General features: G+C 39.2%; 2 protein-coding genes across 6 annotated transcripts in view; one reads left to right on the plus strand and one right to left on the minus strand.

Moving 5' to 3' along the window:
- FBH1 (F-box DNA helicase 1) overlaps positions 1-4,245 on the minus strand; it is a 91,346-nt gene extending 87,101 nt beyond the window's left edge. Inside the window, exon 1 of one of the 4 annotated variants that reach the window (XM_069094268.1) lies at positions 4,151-4,245. Coding sequence is in view for 2 of the 4 variants with exons in the window: in XM_069094266.1 (XP_068950367.1) it covers position 4,151 (1 nt within the window). In the remaining 2 variants the exon portion in view is untranslated. Of the gene's footprint in view, positions 1-4,140 lie in introns of all 4 variants that reach the window. The other 3 variants (XM_069094266.1, XM_069094267.1, XM_069094270.1) reach the window with 3 other exon arrangements.
- Positions 4,246-5,250: 1,005 nt separating this feature from the next.
- ANKRD16 (ankyrin repeat domain 16) overlaps positions 5,251-23,290 on the plus strand; it is a 36,143-nt gene continuing 18,103 nt past the window's right edge. Inside the window, exons 1-2 of one of the 2 annotated variants that reach the window (XM_069094272.1) lie at positions 5,251-6,341; positions 12,138-12,358. In XM_069094272.1, the coding sequence (XP_068950373.1) occupies positions 5,983-6,341; positions 12,138-12,358 (580 nt within the window). In that variant the 5' untranslated portion in view covers positions 5,251-5,982. The remainder of the gene's footprint in view (positions 6,342-12,137; positions 12,359-23,290) is intronic. The other variant, XM_069094271.1, reaches the window with a different exon arrangement.

The raw sequence follows: 23,290 nt of genomic DNA on the forward strand, positions 1-23,290 counted from the left end.
GAGCACAAGGAAACATTTACTCAAGGAGGGCCAGGCCCAGATCAGATGTCAAAGGGTAGGGCTTCTAAGTATTATGAAGAAACAACACAAAAGACGTGAGGATGGAGACTGTTAAAAACTATCTTCATGGAAGCTCTGTGGTACAATGAAAGAATTGAGCAGGAATATAGAGTCCAAACTCCCCTCTATGATCTGAACCAAGTCTTTCCCCTCTGAGTTTCTTTGTCTACAAAATGAGAAGATTAGATTGCTGTTGTTCACTTGTTTCTGACTCTCCGCAACCTTATTTGGGGTTTTCTTGGCAAAGATACTGCAATGGTTTGCTATTTCCCTCTCCAGCTCATTTTACAGACAAGGAACTGAAGCCAAAAAGGTTCAGTGACTTGCCTAGGGTCACACAGCTAGCATCTGAAGACAAATCTTCCTGACTTCAGTGTATCTAGCTGCCCAAAAAATTAGATTAGATGACTTCAGAAGTTCCATCCACAAAGCCCTTATGATTACCTACTTTACAGTGGCTCTTTAAAATGGCAGTAATAGTAATAACCTACTTCTTACACATGCACTATCTTGTTTGTTCCTCATAAATCTATAAGGTAAACAGGGCAGGTTATAATTTTCCCCTTTTCTACACATAAAGTCTAAGAGAGAAGTAATACTACCACAATGACACAGCTAGTTGCTGGTGAAGCCTAGGTCTCCTAGCTCAGTACTCTTCCATTATACCCACATCAATTCTTCTTCAATTATCACCCCTATACAGATAATAGCTCTAGCATTTATACAGTACTTTAAGATTTGCACATGTTAAAATGTGATCCTCACAACCACCCTATAAGGTTGGTGTAATTATTATCCCCATTTTACATATGTGGAAACTAAGGCTCACATTAAGTGACTTAATCAGGGTCACAAAGCTTACATATATATAAACTCAGATCTTCCCTACTCCAACTCCAGGACTCATACCCACTATATAGCCTAGCAACGATTCCTGAGTCTACTTCAGCCAACCACAGCTTCTCTGTTGAGCATTATCAACTACCTATTGGATATTTTGAACTAGATGTTTCATAGGCATGTGGAACTCAGTATACCTGCTCAATAAATATTTATTAAATTGACATGAATTAACATATTTGCATAAATTAACAGATTAGCCAGTTGTCCTAGAAAGCAGAAAACAGTTCACTGAGGATATATACACAAGTCAACAAAATTTTGATGAGGGAGGGAGGGGATGGGACTTTAAGAGGCCTGAATCTGGAGCACAAGGAAACATTTACTCAAGGAGGGCCAGACCTTTTTTTTTTTTTGAGGAGGGAGGGCAGGGTAATTGGGGTTAAATGACTTGCCCAAGGTCACACAGCTAGTAAGTGTTAAGTATCTGAGGCCAAATTTGAACTCAGGTCCTCCCCACTCCAAGGCCAGTGCTCTCTTCACTTCCCCACCTAGAACTCATTTTATCCCTCCCCCCAACCTCATCCTCCTTACAAACTTCCAATTCCAGTGGAATACATCATCATCATCCTCCCAGCACGAGGATCCCTCACTCCCCTCAACCCAAATAGCTAATCAATTACTAAATCTTCTATCTCCACAATACTTCCTGGATAAGTCCCCAATTTTCTACTTATATTGTAGCCACCACCCTAGTTCAAGTTCTCCCCACCTCTACACTGAATTACTGCCAAAACCACCAATCTCCCTGCCTCAATTCTCTCCCCACTCCAATCCATCCTTCACACTGCTAGCAAAGTGATTTTTCCTAAAGTACAGGTCTGCCTGTATCACTCCACCCTTCAACTCAATAAACCTTCTGGATCAAATAACAAATTCCTTTTGGCATTTAAACATCTTCTCAATCTAGTCCCTTCTTATCCTTCCTGTCTTCTCAAACATTACTTCCCTACATACATTCTACATTCTAGCTATACTGGCCTTTTTGTTCCAAAAAACACACAATTATTTTTCCGTTCTCTTTGCCTTTTGTATTGTCTCCCATGTCTAGAATGCTTTCCTTCCTCACTTTGAACTTTTATTATACTTTCTTTCAAGATTCAGTCCAACTGCCACCTTCTGCAAAAGGCATTTCCTCTTCTCCCACCCTGGCTGTTAGCTTTTTCCCTTCTAAGATTACCTTGCTTCTACACAGGCAAAAAGCATTTATTAAGCATCTATCATGTGCTAGGCAGTCTAATAAATGCTGGGGATGCCCCTTGACAAACTTAAATTTGAATGAGGAAAAAACATACATAAAAGGGAATCCTAAAAAGAGGGAAGGGGGAGGTACCCAATAGTGGCATGGTGGCTAAATGTGGAGAAGGTGGGATGTCTGATCTAGACCTTCGGTGAGGAAGAACTCACCAACAGGGAGAGGGGTGTGTGTGTTGTGTGTGTACACATGTTATCTCTCCCATTAGAATATTGGGAGAATTAAAATATAAGAGAATTGTATATATATCTACATATATGAAATCAGAATATATGTAAGAATATATAATTAGAATATAAGGCTATAAATGAATTAGAATATAAGCTCCTTGTGGACAGAGACTGTTTTTCTTGTCTTTTGTATCATGAGTACTTATTACGGTGCCTAGTACATAGTTTAGTAATCAAAAGAAGCCTATGGTTGTCAAGCATGACATGGAGGGCAGGAGGGCAGAGAAGGTAAAATGGGATTTCAGAAGAGATGGAAGAACTAGGGCTTGAACGAAAAAATGGCTGTTAACAGGCAGGGTGGGCACAAAGTAGGGGTTCGGTGTGGATAAGGGTACAATGGGAGGGGGTAAGAAAAGTGTAGAAAAGTCCAGGAAAAGGAATATCTTGAAAACAAAACCCTAGAAAGGTAAGTTTCAGCCAGATAGCTGAACTTCAGCTTGAACGTCATGCTGAAGTATTTGCATTCTATAACGGAGGCAATTAATTAATTAATTAAGGTTTTTGAAAAGGAAGGAGGCAAAGGAGTTTGTTTTTTTTAAAAGATGATGAAAGGAAAAAGTATTCAACCTGAGTCACAAAATGGAAACTGTAATCATCCACTCTAATTTTAAGATATTACTATTTGTGTGTATTTTTTTAATTTTTTTATATTTTATATCTTATTTTTAAAGAAAATTTTTATATCTTATTTTTTAAGAAATTACTATGGGGGGGGGGGCCTCCTTGACCGAAGCAACTTACTCTCAAAAGTCTCTTCTCTCCCTCCCTCGCCTTCCTTCCCTCCTCCTCCCTCTCAATCCCCTCTCTCTGGAGCTGGAGAAATGACAGCTGTGAGAAGCCCCTTGGGGCAGGGGGAGCAGCAGCACAGGCTGAAGACGCCACCCCAAAGAAAAGGAAGGCGATGAGAAGGCACTGCTCCTTCCAAAGGTCGGTGGGTCCTGTCTTCTCACCCACTCTGCTCTTCCTGGCTGCTTTTGCTTTTCCACCTCTACGCACACCTCGCTAGGCTCATCCTGCGCTTCCCTCAATCCCGGCGGCCTCCTCAGCCTCTCAGCCTCCCGGCCTCCATCTGGCCCTGCAGCCCTGGCCCGGCCGCCAGCCCCCGGACCTCCATTTTGGGGAGGGGCTTAGGCCTATAAACTTTCATTTTCCCTCCAGGCCATGCCCCACTAAGGTCTCCTCCTCCCTCCCCACCCATTTCTAGCTCCCTAGGGTGAGTCGTCATCCCCCACTAGAACGTAAGCTCCCTGGGGGCAAGGATTTTCTATTTGATATTTGAGTATGCACAGCCAGTGCTTAGCACAAAGTCCAGAAGATTCTAAAAGCTTAATAAATGTTTGTGACGATTCCTCCTGGGCGGTCCCTCTCCGCCCCTCCCCCTCTCTAACAGCAGTATTTTCCTTCCCTCAAATCTAGACTTCCATTGAACCACAGAATGTTAAAGCTGAAAGGGGCTTTCTTTCCTTTGAGATCTAATCTAAGTCCCTCATTTTACAGACGAGGAAAGAGGCCCATGGTGGGAACGTGACTCTTCTAAGGTCATACAGCTCATAGAAACAGAATAAATGTATTCGTGGGATCGGAAACCGGCGGTCGTTGTTCAGGTTCTAAATCTGCCAAACAGGAGTGGGCTTGGCCATCCCCTCCACCTCTTTCCCCAGCCCCAGTCCCCGCCCGCACCCGCAAAGCACCCACTCTCACGGACTTGAATATTTCGAAGTGTGGCTGCTACCGCCGCGCCGAGGCCTCCTCCTCCTCCTCCAACAGCCCCGCCCCCCGTCCTTCTCCCCTTCCGCTCTTTTTCCCCTCCCGCCCCTTCGATCCTTCCGCTCCTTCCGGCCTGGTTCCAACCTTCCCAAACCGCTACTCTACCAAGTAGGACTCGGAATTCTCACGACTTCTTCCCTAAAGTCCCACCCCCTCGTCTCCAGCTGGTACAAAAACAACAACTACAACAAAAACCCAAGCACACAATACAAAAAAAAAAAAAAAAACACCCCACCATAGAGTTAATTGACTTCGGTCTCGACCAATAGAAATGCCGATGCAGCCTGCCACCCAATGACAAGTCTCGGTTCTATCTCTTGTTTCTTCTACTTTATGATCTTAGAGACCTAAGAGAATTTCCTCGGGTTCTCTGTTTTTGCGGAGGGTGGGGAACTGGTTGATGATTTTATATAACTGTCTAATTTTATGACCTCAGAGGCAACCTTCTTGTTTCACAGATGAGGAAATTGAAGTATAGAAAAGTTGTTACTTGTCCAGGGTCAGTCAACTAGCATTTATTAAGCGCCTACTATATGCCGGGCACCATGCCAAACTCTGGGAACACAAAGGCAAAAAAAAAAAAAGCCCTGGTTCTCTAGGGGCTCACAGGCTAATGTGAAGGGGCTGCCACTCAACTAGTAAATGTATGTGACAGGATTTGAACTCAGGTATTTCCGACTCCACTGGGGGTTAAGGGAATAGATCTTACTTTTAGCGTGGGAGGGATGATTAGAGATCATCCAACCCCTCCATTTCACAGATGAAAATTGGGGTTCAGAGTTGGTACCAGAAGAATGGATATCAAATTCCATTCAAAAGTAATTTATTAAATTATAGCATAGTATTGTGAATGCTAGACTCGACATGAGGAAGGTCCAAGTTTAAACCCTGAATCCTTTGATGCATTGGGCAATTTAGCATTTACTGAATATCTTTATCTGTAGTACCTCCTTCTCTGGAGACCTTAGGAAAATCCAAGAGCTACACGATATAAATGCATAGAATTTTTTTTTTATTTACAATTCCACATTCTCTCCCTCCCTCCGCCCTCTCACCTTCCCCTTCCCCCCCCAGACACACTGAAAAGGCAAGCAATACGCTACCCATGCTACGCACACACTGAATGTATAGAATTCTGACTTGGGTCGAGTCCGTTAGCTCCTCCCCCAGCATCATTTGCCTCGTCTACAAGAAGAGGAGGTGGACCTAAAAGGCCTTAGAGGTCTCTTCCCGCTCTAGTTGTAGGATCCCTTCCAATTCTGTCCCATCCTTGTTCATGCCCAATGGCAGTCACCCTGGTCACACTGATGTACACGCACACATTCCCTGCGAGGTGTTCCCAAAAGTCTTCATGCCATTTTAAGCTTTGATAGCACTAAAACTTTGGGGACACCTTGCACATCCTGGAAAACTGAGGCGGCTGGGAGGAGCAGAAGGAGTCAGAGCTCTCCTGGGATGAAACCTTGCAAGTCCCAGCCCCGGTTCCCAGAAACAACCTTCCGGGAGCCAACGTCGTGTAATAACTGGCGCGGAAGGAAGGGCGGACCTCGGGCCGTGGTCTGCTCCCTTCATCCTCCCCGGACTCGCCGAGAGGACGAGCGGGGAAGGCAGGCCGGCCGGGAGGCGGGTCCTCCCTTAAGGGAGCCGCAGGAGCGCTAAGGCGGCGGCCTCAGACCGGGAAGGGCCCCCGGGACTCCCGCACGTCCCGGCTCTCCTCGCGCCGCGTGTGGCTTGGGAGCCTCCCCCAGAATCCGAGCCGAGAGAGCTAGCATGGCCCGCCGCCGGCGCGTGGAGGAAGCGCAGCTGCAGGAGAGACTCTTCAGGCTGGTCCAGGAGGGGCAGCTAAGGCCCTTGCAAGAGGAGCTTGGGAGAGCAGAGCCCAGCCGCAGCTGGCAGGTGAAGAGCGGGTGCCCGGCCCGGGGAGGCGACACCCTTCTACATTCTGCAGCCCGCCTCGGCCATCGGGACATCCTAGCCTACCTGGCTGAAGCTTGGGAGCTGGACATCGAGGCCCCTAACCGGGACTACAAGCGTCCCCTGCATGAGGCAGCGTCCCTGGGACACCGCGACTGCGTGCTGTATCTGCTGAAAAGAGGGGCGGCTGTGGACTGCCTGAAGAAGGGGGACTGGTAGGTGGGGAGGGTCTGCATGTGTCCGTAGATTAAGCCCTGCCCGAAGATGGGCTATGGCTTCGGCGACCCCCCCTTATTTTTGTCTCCCTGAACTACTAGCTCATTCAGTTGAGCTTCACCCCCCCCCCCCCCCTCGTACAGTCTTCTCCTAAAATGCAGCCTACTGGCTAGTAGATAGCAAATAAACGGCTGCTTATGCCCCGTGTCTTATGCCAGCAGAGTTAATGGGAGAAGTTAAAAAAAAAATGCAAAGTTTCCCTTATCCTTAAAGAGTTTAAAATCTGGCATTCAAAGGAACATAACACTAATAGTGAGAGTAACTGACATTTCTATAGTCCTTTTAAATAAGTTCTCATTCACCTGTTAACGAGGTGCTTCAGATACTTTGGTAGGTATTTATTACAGGTGTTATTCCGTTTTACATATGAGACCTCAGTTTAAATTCCACTCTATTAGATGATCAAAGGTAGATCACATCACCTTTCAGATCCCTCAGTTTCCTTATATATAAAATGTAGATAGTAATACTTGTGTTCTCTGTGTCTTCAAGTTATTGTGTGAAAAGCACATTGCAAACCTTAAAACGCTATATGCATGTAAATTCCTTTCAGGTTTTTTGGCTAGATAACCACCTTATTAATTGCTTTCATTTTTCCAATTTACATTTTACCCAGAATCCGCCCTACCAAGTTTTGTGAGACTGGTTCACTCTAGCACCCACTGTGCTATGTCTCTGAGCCTCTGTTGAGAAATCATTGCCTTCCAGGATTATTTTTCATGTTATAAATCAGAGACATAAAAAATTTACAGCTGGGATGATAAACTAAATATCAGCCAAGATCCTATAAAATGGAAGCACTCCTATAACAGAAGTGTTGAGAAATTGCACTAATTAAATTTTGGTAGACATGATTTATCCTTTCCATCTCTAAATCTATAGATTCTATGACTGAAACAGAGTGGCGTAGAAAATAAAGAGCTGGTCTTGGAGCCATACATACTTAGCTGTATGACTGAGCAAGTCCCTAAATCTTTAGGTGCTCAAAGCAACTCTCTTAGTAATATAACTGACAAAGATGCTAACCTGCATTAGAAGAGTGTGCTGAGGAAAAGCTACCAGAGCCCCCCACCATGTGGGATGAGCTAGTTCTTTTCCTTAAAAAGCTATTGAAACTATAATGAAGACTTAAATGGCTCAAGGGATTAAAAATTCAAGTTACATACATAATTCCCTGGTCACCTGAGTACAAAAAATTGCAAAGATCCCCAGCCCCATTCTGATGTTAGGTTCATCTATCTGTCGCTGAACAAATCAGCCAAAGTATCCTCTGTGCAAATCCTTGTTGGATACATATTCTCCTGCCATAACTAAGTAAACTGCCTTTTGTAACTTGAATGACTTACAAATGTTTCATTTTGTTCTGGTATCGGACCTAAACTATCAAAGGATCAGTCTGAGTCAGGTGAAGCCCACCACAAAGTAGTTTCCTCATTAGGAAGTTCCTTAAATCGACGAAATTACAGGTCACTATAATGCATAACATTTCAGGACAGTCAAACAGTGCAACAAGCATTTATTTAAAAATTGCTATATACCAATACTCTTTGGAGATACACACACATGAAATGATACCTTCTCTCAATGAGCTTACAGTCTGTTTGAGATAGACAACATGTAAATATGTAAGTACAGAATGGATACAAGGGAGATAGTTCAATAGTAGTTAGGGAGGATTGTGAGTATAAAGAATGACATTTGAGCTTCCTTGGAAGGAAGTGAGGGATTCAGTGAGGTGAAGGTGAGAAAGGCCAAAGAGAGAGGACTAAATGACATCACTATGCCAAAGTCAAGTTTCAGTGTGTCCAGCTGGGGCTGATCAGACCAATATGAGCTCAGAATGTTCTACCATAGGTCAGGTACAAATAGTCTGTGTGAACATTTGGGGTGGATTCTCTGAATTTGAGCATCTTTTTTTTTGAGCTATTTCAACTCTGCTCATAGAACACAGCACCTTCTCTGATGTGTGCATGCCATACTGAGTGGTCCTGTGCCAGTGACTCCCATGTCACACAATCAATTCCAAAGTTCTCAAGACAGATCTTGAGAGTGTCCTTGTATTACTTCTTCTGACCACCATGTGAACACTTGCCATGTATGCATTCTTTATAAAATAGTCTTTGGCAATCATGCATTTTGCATTCAAACAACATGGCCAACCCATCAGAATTGTGCTCTCTGAAGCAGAGTTTAAATGCTTGGCAGTTTAGTTCAAGAAAAGATTTCAGTGTCTGGTATCTTATCCTGCCAGGTGATCTTCAGAATCTTCCTAACACAATTCAAATGGAAGTCATTCCGTTTCCTGGCATGGCACTGCTGGTATACTGTCCAGGTTTCACAGGCCTACAACAATGAGGTCAGCACAATGTGTCTGTAGACCTTCAGTTTGGTAGTCAGTCTAATACCTCTTCTTTCCCATACTTTACTTTGGAGTCTCCCAAACACTAGCTCTGGCAATGCATGCAACAACCTCATTATCAGTGTGTATATCTCTGGAAAGTACCCTACCAAGGTAAGTGAACTTATCCACAGCATTAAGAACTTCTCCATTTGCTTGTAACTGTTGGTTCCACATATGGATGGTGTGGTAGTAGCCTATGTTTTCTTGGTGTTAATTGTTAGGCCAGTGTTAGCACAATTGGTAGAGAATTGATCCATATTTTGTTGCATCTCAGCTTCAGAGACTACATTGAATGCACAATCATCTGCAGACAGAAAACACTCCCTCCACTTTGGTTTTAGCTTTTTAGCCTTTTCAGTTTGAAGAATTTGCCATCTGTTCGGTGACTAACCTTGATGCTGTGTTCATCCTCATTAAAAGCATTTGACAACAGCTCAAAGACATCCTTTCTGCTAAAGGAAAATACTTTCTGACTTCTTCAACAGAAATTATTACTTTCAGTGATCATGCAAGAGAATTTAAGAAACTGAATTGTCCAGTGATTGGTGCTTCAGTGGACTTTGCTTCTATTACCTTGCATGGGTCAATCAACTCAAAGGGCAAGATAGACTAGGAACCTGGAATACATAGTTGTCTAATCCAAAACATACAATTGCTCAGAACTATAGTGACTTGAAGGCAGATAAGGAAATGTCATTCTAGCATCTCTTCATCATTGACTAAAAGGGAATGCTTTGCCAGATCACCATTAATGATCTTTCTGTTGGCTGCTCAGTGAATGAGACCAGGTTTTCCAGGTCAAAGACAAATATTATGAAGTGCGACACTGATATCCAAAGGAGTAAGAACTATTTTTTCAAGTAGAAGTGAGCTGCTCTCTGGTAGACACTCCAGGGGTGCATATCCACTTTTCGATCTTGAATTAAATTCTTGTTACCTTTATTATACTTTAAACTCCAAGGTTTTGGTAGACTAAGCCACATTGCTATGTGGCTTTTGAAGTCCTTTCCTTATGGGAATTGAAGGAGATCATTCCTTCCTCGGTGTAGCAGTCTGATGGATGGGTTAAGGTTGTTGTGTGTCTTTCTGTCTCCTTGTCTAATAACCAAATACTATGTCAACAGTATTTTACCATAGTAAAACACTGGGTTTCAAGCCCACCTGACCTTTTTATAGCTCGTTCTGAGAAAACCAAGCACAAAGAGGTTTACTTAGTCAGGAGAACTAAGAGCAGGGGAGTAGGGGAGGGATGTTAGAATATCTAGAGTATAGCTTTGATTCAGCATCATACAATTCTCCACTGCCTGTGTTGGGGATTCTCCTAGTTAGTGGTCAGAAGAATAAGGGAGGAGTTCCAGCCTTGGCTGGAACTCCTCCCTTGTTGTTCTGACTGCTAAGGTGTTTATGGCGGGGGAAAGGCAAAGTAATTGGGTTTAAGTGACTTGTCCAAGGTCACACGGCTAGTAAGTGTTAAATGTCTGTGGCTGGATTTGAACTCAGGTCCTCCTGACTCCAGGGACGGTGCTCTATTCACTGTGTCACCTAGCCGCCCCAGTCCTAGCTGTTTTATGCCTAAATGACCAGGAACCTATGTCAATTGTATGTACTTTAGTTCCCTGAGCCAACTAAATCTTTTTTTTTTAGTTTATTTATTTTTAGTTTTCAACATTCACTTCCTTAAGTTTTCAATTTTCTCCCCCTCTTCTCTGCCCTCCCCCATCCTCCCCTTGATCAAATTGGCAAATTATTTATCTATTTTTTGTTTGTTTTTTATTTTGGTTCCTTAGACTAGTTCTTATTTTTATTTATTAATTCAATGGAGATTTTTGCTTTCTGTTTTGTTGGTATTTTCTTTATTTTTTCAAAAGTTTCTACTTTGGCATTTAATCAAGGGCTTTTTAAATTTCTTGATTTTCTAGGATTTTGTTTATTTGTTTCATTGTTTAGTCATATTCCCAGTTCACTAATTGGATCTTTCTCATTTTGATTCATCAAAGTGTTCAGAGATATGAATTTTCCTTTTGGGACTGCTTTAGATGCATCCCACAAATTTTAGTATGTTGTGATTTGTTCATGGACCCACTAATTCTTTAGGATAATTTAACTTTTTATTAATTTGTAATTCTTTTTCAATAATCTCTTATTTAACATAATTTTCATTACATTGTGGTCAGGACGGGTTTAATATTTCTACTTTTCTGCATTTGGTCATTAGGTTTTTATGCCCGAGATGGTCGATTTTTGTGTCTTGTAGTTCTGAGAAATGTATATGTTCCTTTCTATTCCCATTCAGTAGTCACCTGCTCCAGTTCCTTATTTTAACTCTTTGTAAATCTTTATATTTCAAATATGTTTCTTATAAACAAAATACTAATGGAATCTGCTTTCTAATCCACTTTGCTGTTCTCTTTCAATTTTATGGTTGAATTCATTCACATTCACATTTATGATGCTTTATTGTATATTTCCCTTTATCCTATTTTCTTATACTTTTTCTCCTCTTTGTTCTATGCACCCACAGCAGAGGGTGGTGAGAAGGGAGTGTGTTCAGCATGAGTACACACTTTAGGCTGCAGACCCAACTCCATCTGTGCTGAAAGGTTTTGATATTCTGCTCTTGGGTCAGAGGCCTCTACTTCTACTCTGTGCTTCATTACACAGCTTCAACCCCCAAGGTCCTATACTGGACCTTCCTAGCTAGGTCCCCTCTCCAGGGCATGCAGTCCTCTGCTTATCTTCCTATTCTGAAGAGGCTTACTGTAGTTTCTCCTTGAATTTCCCAATCATTATTTGGTCTGCTACTTTTCCTCATTCTTTCTTGGAGTAGGTATGGGAGAAAGTTGAGCTATGTTGTTTTGTCTTTGTCCTTCATCTTTGTCTCTTTCCTGTATTCTTATAGTCACTATTTGCTTCTTATGTCTCTCCGACTATATTACAAGTTGTTTGAGGGCAAGAGCCATCTTGTTTCATGTTTCTGGTATGTCTTTTACCTTACCTAAGCATATAATGAGAGAGCCTCACTATAATATTACTTTTGCTATCAACTACCCTCTATCCCTAGATTAGTGCTATTGAGGAGTACAGAGCCTAAGTTCTGCACCACACTCTTGCCCCTCCTATACATCACAGTCCGTTCTCCTATAGTTATTTTCCCAAACTCTACAAAACAGGCAGAGAAGCTGCTAATAAAGGCCAGAGGCTATGCTATTTCCTAGCTCTTTGATCCTTTTAGTTTCCCCTATTAGTACAAAAACTGGAAGTATCAGACAATTGTTACACAATACTGGTGTTTAGCTGTTCTTTAGCCTGATAAGTTTCTCCTTATTGGCCTTAGGACTCCTCTGATGATGGCTTGCACGAGGGAAAACTTGGAAGTGATCCAGGATCTGGTAGAACATGGGGCCAATCCAATCCTGAAGAACAAAGATGGCTGGAACAGCTTTCATATTGCTAGCCGAGAGGGTCACCCTGTGATCCTCAAGTACTTGCTTACTGTTTCCCCAGCTGTCTGGCAGACAGAGAGCAAAATCAGAAGAACACCTCTACATACTGCAGGTATGGACTCTGGGCTGTTCAGAAAACTGGATTTGGAGTTAGAAGATAAAAGTTCACATCCCATTGCTGCTACCTATTTCCTGTATGACCTTCTCCAAATCACTTAATCTTTCAGTTTGCTCTTTGTAAAGAGAAGATTAGGCCAGATTATCTCTAAGGCCCTTTCCATATCTAAGTCTTTAGAGATCTTTTTTTTTTTGGAGAGGGGAAGGTAGGGCAATTGGGGTTAAGTGACTTGCCCAAGGCCACACGGCTAGTAAGTGTTAAATATCTGAGGTCATATTTGAACTCAGATCCTCCTGACTCCAGAGCTGGTGCTCTACTCATTGCACCACCTAGCCACCCCTAGATCTTTAATTATAGAGCTGCACACATGTTGGATTTGACCATTGTTTTTTGTAGACTGAATTACATAACATAATTGTGGTACCACATGCCAGTGCTACATAAGATACTGAGATGAGATGTGGTCCCTGCTTTCATGGGGCATAGAACCCAGTTGGAGGGAGGTATCACATACATACACACACACATAACTATACTGTAAAAAAATACATCTTCATCCATGTCAAATCCACTAACCATGTGGGTCCCTCAAAGCTCTATCCTGGAGACCTCTTTTCTCTCTATACTATTTCATTTGATGACATCATCAGCTCCAGTGGGTTCAATTATCATCTCTATGAAGATGATTCTCAGATAGCCCTAACCCCTTTCCTAACCTCCAGTCTCATATCTCTAACTATAAAATGAGGTATTTTAAAAGCACTAAGCACAGTGCCTGGCACATAGTAGAAGCTACATAAGTGCTTATTCCCTTTCCCCTCTGCTCCCCACCCCAATGTTAGATATTTCAAACTAGATGTCCCATTGATGTCTTAAACTCTATATATCCAATTATCTTTCTCCCAAAAACTCTTCTTCCTAACTTCACTGTTACTGTCAAGGGTACCATCCAGGCACCAAGGCTCAAAATCTCAGTCATCCTTGACTGCTCATTCTTTCTCACCTCCCATATTCAATCTGTTGCCAGGTCCCACTATTTTTGCTTGGTTATATCTTGAGTATACGACATTCTTCACATAGGAGTTTCCATCTCCCAGTGCTGAAAATGATTACTCATTGTTTTCTCTTTCTGGAACTCTCTCCATTTTCATCCTGCCTCTTGGCTCCGCTAGTTTTCTTCAGATCTCAGCTAAAGGCCTGTCTTCTATATATATATATCTTGTTGTGCATAGTTGTTTCTGTGTTGTCTTCCTCATGGAATTGTGGGCTCCTTGAGAACAGGAACTGTTTTGTTTTTTTCTTCCTTTCTTTGTGTCCCCAGAGCTTAGCACAGTGCCTGAAACATGGGTGCTTGAATAGTTGAATAACTGACACGTAAGTAATAGTTAAGAGAAGTGCAAGCAGATTACTAATATGAGGTCCAAGGTAGAGGATGAGACATTAATACTCACTGGGGAAGACACTGAAAGACATAATAGAGATGGTGGTATTTGAGTAGGATTATAAAGGGTAACTATGAATCGGAGAGTTTCAGGTATACTCTGAGCAGAAGCACAGAAGTGGGAAAGTAGTGCACTATGTGGTAGACAGTCAAATTTGACTGTAGCACAGAGTATGAGAAGTCAACAAGAAATAGGATGGTGCCAGATTACGGGGGCCTTAAATGACAGGCAAAGAGTTTTGAACTTTATTTAGGAGCTAATGGAGATCCATTCCAGGGTTTTGAGCACTGAAGTGGCATAACTAGATCCATGTTTAAGGAAGATGAGTCTAAATTTAAATCATTGGAGAAACATTCATTGTTCATGGGTAGGTAAAGCCAATGAAATTTTTAAAAATGACGATGTAACTAACTGACCTATTTACTTAATGCTATCCCAATTAAATTACTAAAAAATATTTTACAAAGTTAAAAAAAATAATAACAAAACTCATTTGGAAGAACAGAAGGTCAAGAATTTCAAAGAAACTAAGGGGAAAAAAAATAAAGGAAGGAGATTCAGCAGTACCAGACCTTAAACGATATTATAAGGTGAGAGTATTGTTAAAATATAAAATGGATAATTTTGATTATTTTAAATTAATATTTTCTTGTATAAATAAAAACAGTGTAGCCAAGATTAGAAGGAAAGCAGAAGGGGCAGCTAGGTGGCACAGTGAATAGAGCACTGGCCCTGGAGTCAGGAGGATCTGAGTTCAAATCTGGCCTCAGACACTTGACACAAAAAAAAAACTAGCTGTGGACCTTGGGCAAGTCACTTAACCCCAATTGCCCTCCAAAAAAAGAAGGAAAGCAGAAAACTGGGAAAGGATTTTCATAGACAATCTCAGATAGGATATGATTATGATGGAGTAATGCTATAATATAAGAAATTATGAGCTGGTTGATTTAGAAAAACAAGGAAAGACTTGGGACTTGGACCTATGAAGGAAGATGCTATCCACTTCCAGAGAGAGAACTGGCAAATAGAAATATGCATAGTATAGTCTTACATATAGGTATATGTGTGTATATATGTGTATGCTTATATAGACATAGTCATATCTGATTGTAGACTTCTCTGGAGGGGTAGAGGGGAGGGAGAACACAATGAAGAACAAAAGAAAACCTAGAAGGAAGCACAGAAAAGCTGGGTTACTTTGAAAACAATTATAGGTCTTTAAGAAATGGAATTTTATTATTTTATATTGAATCCTCTCTTATGTTCTGCTATGTACATGGAGATGTTCATCTTTTTCTTTTATCATTTTATATTTAAGTTCAAAGTGATTTTTTTTTTGCTTGTTGGAGGGGAAATTGGGGTTAAATGACTTGCCCGACGTCACATGGCTAGTAAGTGTTAAGTGTCTGAGGCCGGATTTGAACTCAGGTCCTCCTGACTCCAGGGCCAGTACTCTATTCACTGTATCACCTAGCGCCCCAAAAGTGAATATTTTTTAATTTAAAAAATTTAAATTAAAAAAAGGGAAAATGAATCTGACTCCATGTGGAAAAAGAAAGATTAGATAGGGAAGATACTTTAAATTTTTGTCTCTATCCTAAATGCTTAGCATGATGCTTGAAAAATCTTAGGCACTCAATGAATGCTTATTGAATCAAGTGTTATTGATTAGTAAGAAAAGTGTTTCTTGAAGTTATTAAAGTAAATGAGATTCTCATTTCCTACCCTACCTCCAACATCACCAAAAAGGCAAAATATAAGACTAGATGACATAATGGGAAGAAGGGGTATGCAATAAAATCCTGGATTTTGAGTTTGAAGAAACCTTAGTGGTCATTTAATCTAGAACATTTTCTGTACACATGAAAAAACTGAAGTTAAAGGAAGAAAAATAGGAAGAAGCTTAAGGTTTTTCAAGGGAAAGAAAAGGGATGAAGGATTTTCATAGTATTTTGACATCAAACTAATTTCATGCAAATAATATACAAGGCTAATCAAGTCAAGCCAAGACAACAAGCATTCATTAAGTCCCAGAAACTGTGCTAAGTGATGGGACTACAACACAAAACCACTCCATGTCCTCAATGAGCTCACATGTCAATGGGGGAGACAGGATTCAAAGTAAGTACAAACAAGACATAAACAGGATAAACTGGGGATAATCCCAGAGGGAAGACACCAGGAAAAGTTTCTTTCTGAAGCTGATACTTGAAGGAAACCAAGAAGCAAACAAGAGGAGGGAGAGAGTTCCAGGAATTGGAGGCAGCCAGCAAGCATGCCTAGAGCCAGGAGATGAAGAACAGCAAGGAGGCCAGTGTCACTAGGTAGCAGAGTAAGTGGAGGGGAGTGAGAGAAAAGGAAGGAAGAGCCAGGTTATGAAGGACTTTCAAAGATAGTGGATCTTATATATTTGATCCTAGAGGTAAGGGGAGCCCTGGAGTTGTTTGAATTGGGGGGGGGGAGGCAGTGATATTGTCAGACCTGTGCTTTAGGAAGATCAATTTGACAGCTGAGTGGATTAGATCAGGGAAAGACTTGAGGCAGGGAGACCAACCAGCAGATTATTGCATATGGACCCATTGATAAGGACCTATACCAGAGTGATTGCAATGTCAAGAGAGAGAAAGGAAAGTATAGGAGAGATATAACCAAAGCAAAAATGATAGGAGGTAGCTACAAATTAGATATAGGTATTGAGACAGAGTGAGTGGTCAAGGATGATACCTAGTTTTCAAGCCAAGGTGAATGGGAAAATGGTGGTACTCTATAGTAACAAAGAAGTTAGGAAGAAATTTGGACATGCCAAGTTTAAACTGTCTATGAGATAGTCAGTTAAAGTTGTCCAATAGGCAGTTAGAGATACAAAATTGGAGGTGAGGAGAGGTTAGGACCGGTCAGATATATCTGAGACTCATCTATATGAAGATAATAATTTAAATCATGAGAATGTCTAATATCATTAAGTGTAATAGTATAAATAGAGCATAGTATGTAGCATAGACATGCAAATGTGATATATGTGTATGTATGTATATATATACACACATATATATGTATGTCATGTGCTCTTTCAAACTTTTTTCCATGATTCTCCATATTCTATGGGATAAATTCCAAATTTCTTAGCCTGACATTCAAAGACTTTCTTAACCTAGCCCCAACTTATATCTCCAGTGTTATTTCTCTCTATTTTCAAATAATAACTACTTCTAGCTAGACTGGTCTATTCATTGTCTCCTCATACACCTTGCTCATTCCTTTCCTCTTTTCCCCTGTCCGAAATTAACTAAATTAACTCATATTTCTTCTGTAGCTATCTAAAACGTATCTGTCCTGCAAGACTCAGTTTAATGTTAAGTCTATATAATATTGTCTATAATATATTATATAATATCACTATAACATTGTCTTATCTAATGTTTAATTTTCATTGAATTGAATGATGATATTCAATTGTTGTAGGGCCAGTTAAACTGTGGCTTCTGAGATTCATTTCATAGCATCTGGATTGTGGTTCTTATAACCTCTTATGTGTATAAGAATATAATTTTTACCTCTTGGAATTTTGTAATTACAAATGCATTTACAATTACACTAAGAAACACAAATTAAACAATATTATTTATTATTGAATATATTCATGTATATACACACTTATAAATAGTTATATTAACAAGTAAGGCCTTGAGAGGATCTGTGTGTTTTGAAAGTTTGTTTCTGAAGATGGAGGACTAGACATTTTTTCTGATTCCCATGACCTCTCCAAACTCTCCAAAACAGAAACTGTGCACAAAAGATAAAGCAACTTCAACTATATGCATGGTCTGGAACATCTAGAATACAAAAGAAAAAAATTTTTTTTTGCCTTTTTGGAGGGCAAAGTAACTTTTTGGGGTTAAGTAACTTGCCCAAGGTTACACGGCTAGTTTTTTTGTGTGGGTGTTAAGTGTCTAAGGCAGGAACCAAACTCAGGTCTTCCTGACTCCAGGGCCAGCTTTACTCACTGCACCACCTAGCCGCCCCCAAAAGAAAATTTTTTAAAGCATGAATTGACACTAACACTAACTTAGCATACTTCTTCACCTCTCACACTATGTGCAGCCAGGCTGCATTAGCAAAACCCAAGGGCAGAGTCCCCATCTCTATTCTACAGAAATTTGCCCTGTTGACCACAGTCCCTCAGGTGTAAAAGCCAGCCAGATTTCACAACCTTGTAGCATCAGTAGCTACAGAGCATACAACTCTGTAGCTCCAGCAAAGCCAGAGCTAGGGTGGACACCCCCATAGCAACAGTGCTGCAAAGCTCTGACCTGCCAGTCCTAGGCAAAGAACTAAGGAAGAGAGGGAGCAGGACAGCTCCATGACAAGACTGTGTGTATCTCATGTACTATATAGCACTCTACCAATCCTGAGGAAGAGAGCACAGCATCTAGTTGGGGCCAGTTCTGACCACTGGGACAGAGACCTAAGCTGGTGAACTATGAATATATTCATCATGGAGGGAGGCTCAGACACTTTGAGATGAGCTCCTAGAGAAACTGTCATCAGAGAGGATAGTAAGTGACAGGGAAAATGAGAAAAAAAACCCTTAAATTACCAAAAATTTCAGGGAGAAGAAAGCTCAGTCAACAGGAAAATCAGTCACAAAATAAGAAAATATGGCCTTCAGATCTAAATGTAAAAAAACAGAAATAGTTAATACATTCTTTATTGACTATAATGCAATAAAAATAGAAATTTGTTCAGTGACCACAAAGGATACAAACCCAAATGGAGACTTAACGATGAAATATTAAATAATGAGTGAGTCAAATAACAAATCATAGAAACAATAAGTATGTGAGAGAAAATGATAATGAAACAATATACCAAAGTTTCTGGGGTATAGATAAAGTAGTCCTCAGGGGGAAATCATATCCTTATAAACTTATATTAGCAAAATAGGAAAAGAGAGGATTAATGAACTGAATATGAATTTATAAAAATTATAAAGCAAAAAAACCCTAAAACAAGCAGAAAAGGGGAGATATTAAAAATTAAAGTGGAAATAGATAAGCTAGAAAAAACAGAAGTGATAAATAAAAATAAAAACTGGTTCTTTAGAAAGACTAATAAAATTAACCCTTAGTTATTCTTATTTTTTTTTAAAGAGCAGAAAATGAAATCAATGAAAAAGTAAATGAGCAAGGTGAAATCACAGCAAAACCAGAAGAAATGAAAAGAATAATCAGTATATATCATGCACAGTTATATGCTAACAAAACAGAGCATAAAGGAAAGAGAGAAATACCTTCAAAAATAGAAAATGTCCAAATTATCAGAAGACTAGAGAGAGATCTTAAATAACTCCATCTCAGAAAATGAAATAGAATTAGCTATAAAGGAGTGACCAAATTAAAAAACTCCTGGTCCTAATGGATTCACAGAAGAATTATATTGTACTTTTAAAGAACAGTTAGTACCCATACTTCACAAGTTATTCTCAAAAATTGAGAAAGAAAGCACTCTATCAAAATCCTTTAATGGGATAAATAAAAGGATTTTTTAAATGTATGGAATTAAAACAAGCATTTCCATAACAGAGTACAATAGAAAAGATGATTGTACATGGAACTGCAAATCTACTATGCAAAGTTTGCTATTTCTTTCAAATATACAACAAAATTATCATGGAAATTTCTTCTTTTCTTTCTTCCCTCCCCTTCCTACCCTAGATATGGCTACCATTAGACACAAATGGTTATCTATCTACACACATACACACACACATATGTACATATATACACATATATAATTATTCTATACCATCCTTCTATTTATGAGTTATTTCTTTGGATTCAGATTGGTCCTTTATAGTGAGTTTGGGTATTTATAATAGACAAAATTACTTATTCACTCCAAGTTGTTCTTAAAGCAATATTGCTGTTATTATATACAATGTTCTCTTGGTTCTGCTCATTTCATTTTTCATTATTTTGTACAAGTCTTTCCATGTTTTTCTAAAATCATTGAGCTCATCATTTCTTATATCACAGTAGTCTTCCATTACAACCATATACCACAACTTTTTCAGTCACTCCCTACTTGAGAGGCATACCTGAAAGTTCTTTGCCACCACCAAGACAGCTGCTATAAACATTCTAGAACATATAGATTCATTTCCTTTTTCCCTAATCATCTTTGGAAATAGACCAAGTAGTGGTACTGGAGGGTCAAAGGGTATAGTTAATTTAATAATTCTTTGCACATAATTCTAGATTGCTTTCCAAAATGGTTGGATCAGTTTATAGTTCTACCAACAGTGAATTAGTATAACAAATATATTCTTAATTATTTGTATATATTCTAAACCAGGGAAAGGTAAATCACAGAAAGAAAACTATAGACCAGTATCATTAATAAATATTGACTGAAATATTTTAAACAAAATCCTGTCAAATAGACTACAGAAATTTATCCAAAAAATCATTCATTATGATCAAGTGTGCCTAATGCTGGGGATGCAAAGATGGTTCAACACTAGGAAGACAATCAACACAATTAATCTTATTAAAACCTAAGCATCCACAACCATATGATCATCTTAATAGATGCAAAAAAAATAACTTTGACAAAGTATATTCTTTTATGCTAAAAAAAAAACACACCTTATAAAGTATAGGCATAGAGTGACCTTTTAAAAAATATCAAAAAAGCATTTAAAACTGAAAGGAAGCATCATATGCAATGGAGATCCACTAGAACCTTTTCTAAAAGACACTGGTTTGATTAATTAATGTCTAATATGAAGGTATATATAGAACCTATATCAGATTGCATACCTCTATGGGTGGGGGGGAGTGGGGAGGCAGGGAGTAGGAAAGGGAGGGGGAGAAAATTTGGAACTCAAAAACTTGTGGAACTCAAATGCTGTGAACTAAAAGTAAATAAATTTAAAAGAAAAAAGTACTGGGTTGAAGCAAGGATGCACACTCTATTATTATTTGATATAATTCTGGAAATTCTAGCAATAGCTATAAGACAAAATAAAGAAATTGAAGCCACAAAGATAGATAAAGGGAAGATAAAACCATCTGAACTGATGGCATTATGATTTAATTGGAAAATTACTAGGGAATCAGTTGTCAACCATTACTGAGTTCATTCTAAGATGACAAAACAAAACTAAACGAGAAACAAAATTAAACTGTATTTATTTCTGCATTATTTCTCTAAAACCTTGTAGAACATGCATATAGAGATACACATGGAAGGTCATTGTAGACAATGAACCCCAGGATGGACAGACAGAAGGGGATTTTATATCTTCAGAGCAATTCCTTCTCACCCTTTCCTCCTTTCCTGGCTCAGGATGTGTTAACCATAATATGAGAAAGGAATTTCTTAAGTGGATAGATTGTAAATACAATATGATAAGAGAATGTCAAGGTGTCAGTTGAAATTATAGACCCAGGATGTCTATGTTTCTTCTATCATTGACATGACATAATTTAACATAACACAACATATGTCTATAGAATACCAAGATAAGAGAAGTCCCATTTTTTAAGATAGTATCTAGTTCAAGGCATCTTGTCCTTGGTAGTAATAAACAGAAGAATGCCCCTGGTCAGCTTCATCTGAACTTGTAGTTGCTGGCACAGGAAGGGGCATTTTGATTTCACTCAGAGAGCAAAGCGAAGCATGTCTTTTATGCCAGAGTACACAAAGCATTATGGTAGGTTAGGCTCAGCATAGACCAAAATGTCTTTCCTCTTTGGCCATTCCAGGTTTTAGGCCTTTCTTAGGTCTTGGGGGTTTAAGATGGTTTGGGCATCTACACAGTAAAGATATTAGTTAAAATAATAGCTTCAGTAGAGCTACAAACTATAAAATAACTCCTCAAAAATCAACAGCATTCTAATAGTAACAAAACCCTAAAAGCAATAATAAAAAAGGAAATTTCATTCCAGATGACTAAAAATGTATAAAATATCAGGGGATCAATCTCTCAAAGTACACAAAATACTTGTGTAGATTCAATTTACAAAGTGTTCTTTTTTTTTCTTTCTTCAAAGTCTTCTTTAAAGAATTAAATAACAGCTTCAATAGCTGAAAGAATATTCAGTGCTCATGGCTTGGCTATGCCAATATAATAAAAATGATAATCCTACCAAAATTAATTTACCCTTTAAAAGCTAAACCAATCAAATTATCAAGAGGATATTTTATAGACCTTGATAACATATTAATAAAATTCATTTGGAAAAACACAATATCTAGAAAATGCTTAAAAGAAGTAGGGATGAAGGGGGACAATCAGTTCTAAACCTCAAACTATATTATAAAGCAATAGTCATCAAAACCATCTGGTACTGGCTAAAAGAATAGAGAGATAGATAAATGGAACCAACTAGACAAGAAAGATTCAAAAACAATTTAAATCAATAACCCAGTGTTTGATAATGTAGGATATTTAAGTTATTTAGGGAAAAATTCCCTATTTGATAAAAACTGCTCAGAAGAATGAGAAGTAGTGTGGCAGAAATTAAGCTTAGACCAACACCACACTTCACAATACAGTCTGAATGGATGTTATTGTTGTTCATTCCCTTCAGCTGTGTCCAACTTTTCATGACCCCAGTTGGGGTTTTCTTGGCAAAGATATTGCCATTTCCTTTTCCAGCTCATTTTACAGATAAGGAAACTGAGGCAAACAGGTTTAAGTGACTTGTCCAGAGTCATGCAGCTAGTAAGTATCTAAGGCTGGATTTGAATTCAGGTCTTTCTGATTCTAGGTCTGACACTCTATCCACTGTGTGACCTATGTGCTCTTTTCTGACTGGATATATGTCCTTAATATTAAAGATTATACTATTAAAAATTGAAGAAAAGCAGACCATATATCTCTTATAGCTATGGGTAGGAGATGTATTCTTAACCAAACATGAGATAGAAGTAATTACAGAAGATAAAATAGATAACTTGGATTACCCAAAACTGAAAAACTTCTACACAGACAGCATTTATGCATCGAAGATAAGAAGAGAAGTGGTCAAAGGGGAAAAAATATTTGTATCAAAATTTTCAAAGGGTTTGGTGTCCAAGTTATATAAATAATAATATTTATAATAATAATAACATTTATAAGACTAATACTCCAGTAGAGAAATGGTTAAAAGATATGAACCAACAGTTCTCAAAAGAACTACAAAGTACTTGCAACAACATTTAAAATGCTCCAAATCACTAATATTAAGAGAAATGCAAATCAAAATAACCCTGAGGTTTTGCTTCACATGCTGCAAATTGGCAAAAATGATCCCAAAATGCTAACAGCAAATGTTGGAGGGGATGTCAAAGGATAGACACACTAATACTTTGTTGGTGGAGCTTTCCAGTCATTGGAAAGCAATTTAGAAGTATGTAAATAAAGTGACTAAAATTTATGTACCCTTTGAACCAGAGACTCCGTTACTGGACATATCTCCAAGGAAGCCTCTGA

The sequence above is a fragment of the Petaurus breviceps genome, unplaced genomic scaffold (genome assembly GCF_028583685.1).
Source record: "Petaurus breviceps papuanus isolate PSGF00001 unplaced genomic scaffold, PetGlider_PUasm1.0 216, whole genome shotgun sequence".
NCBI classification, from domain to species: Eukaryota; Metazoa; Chordata; class Mammalia; order Diprotodontia; family Petauridae; genus Petaurus; species Petaurus breviceps.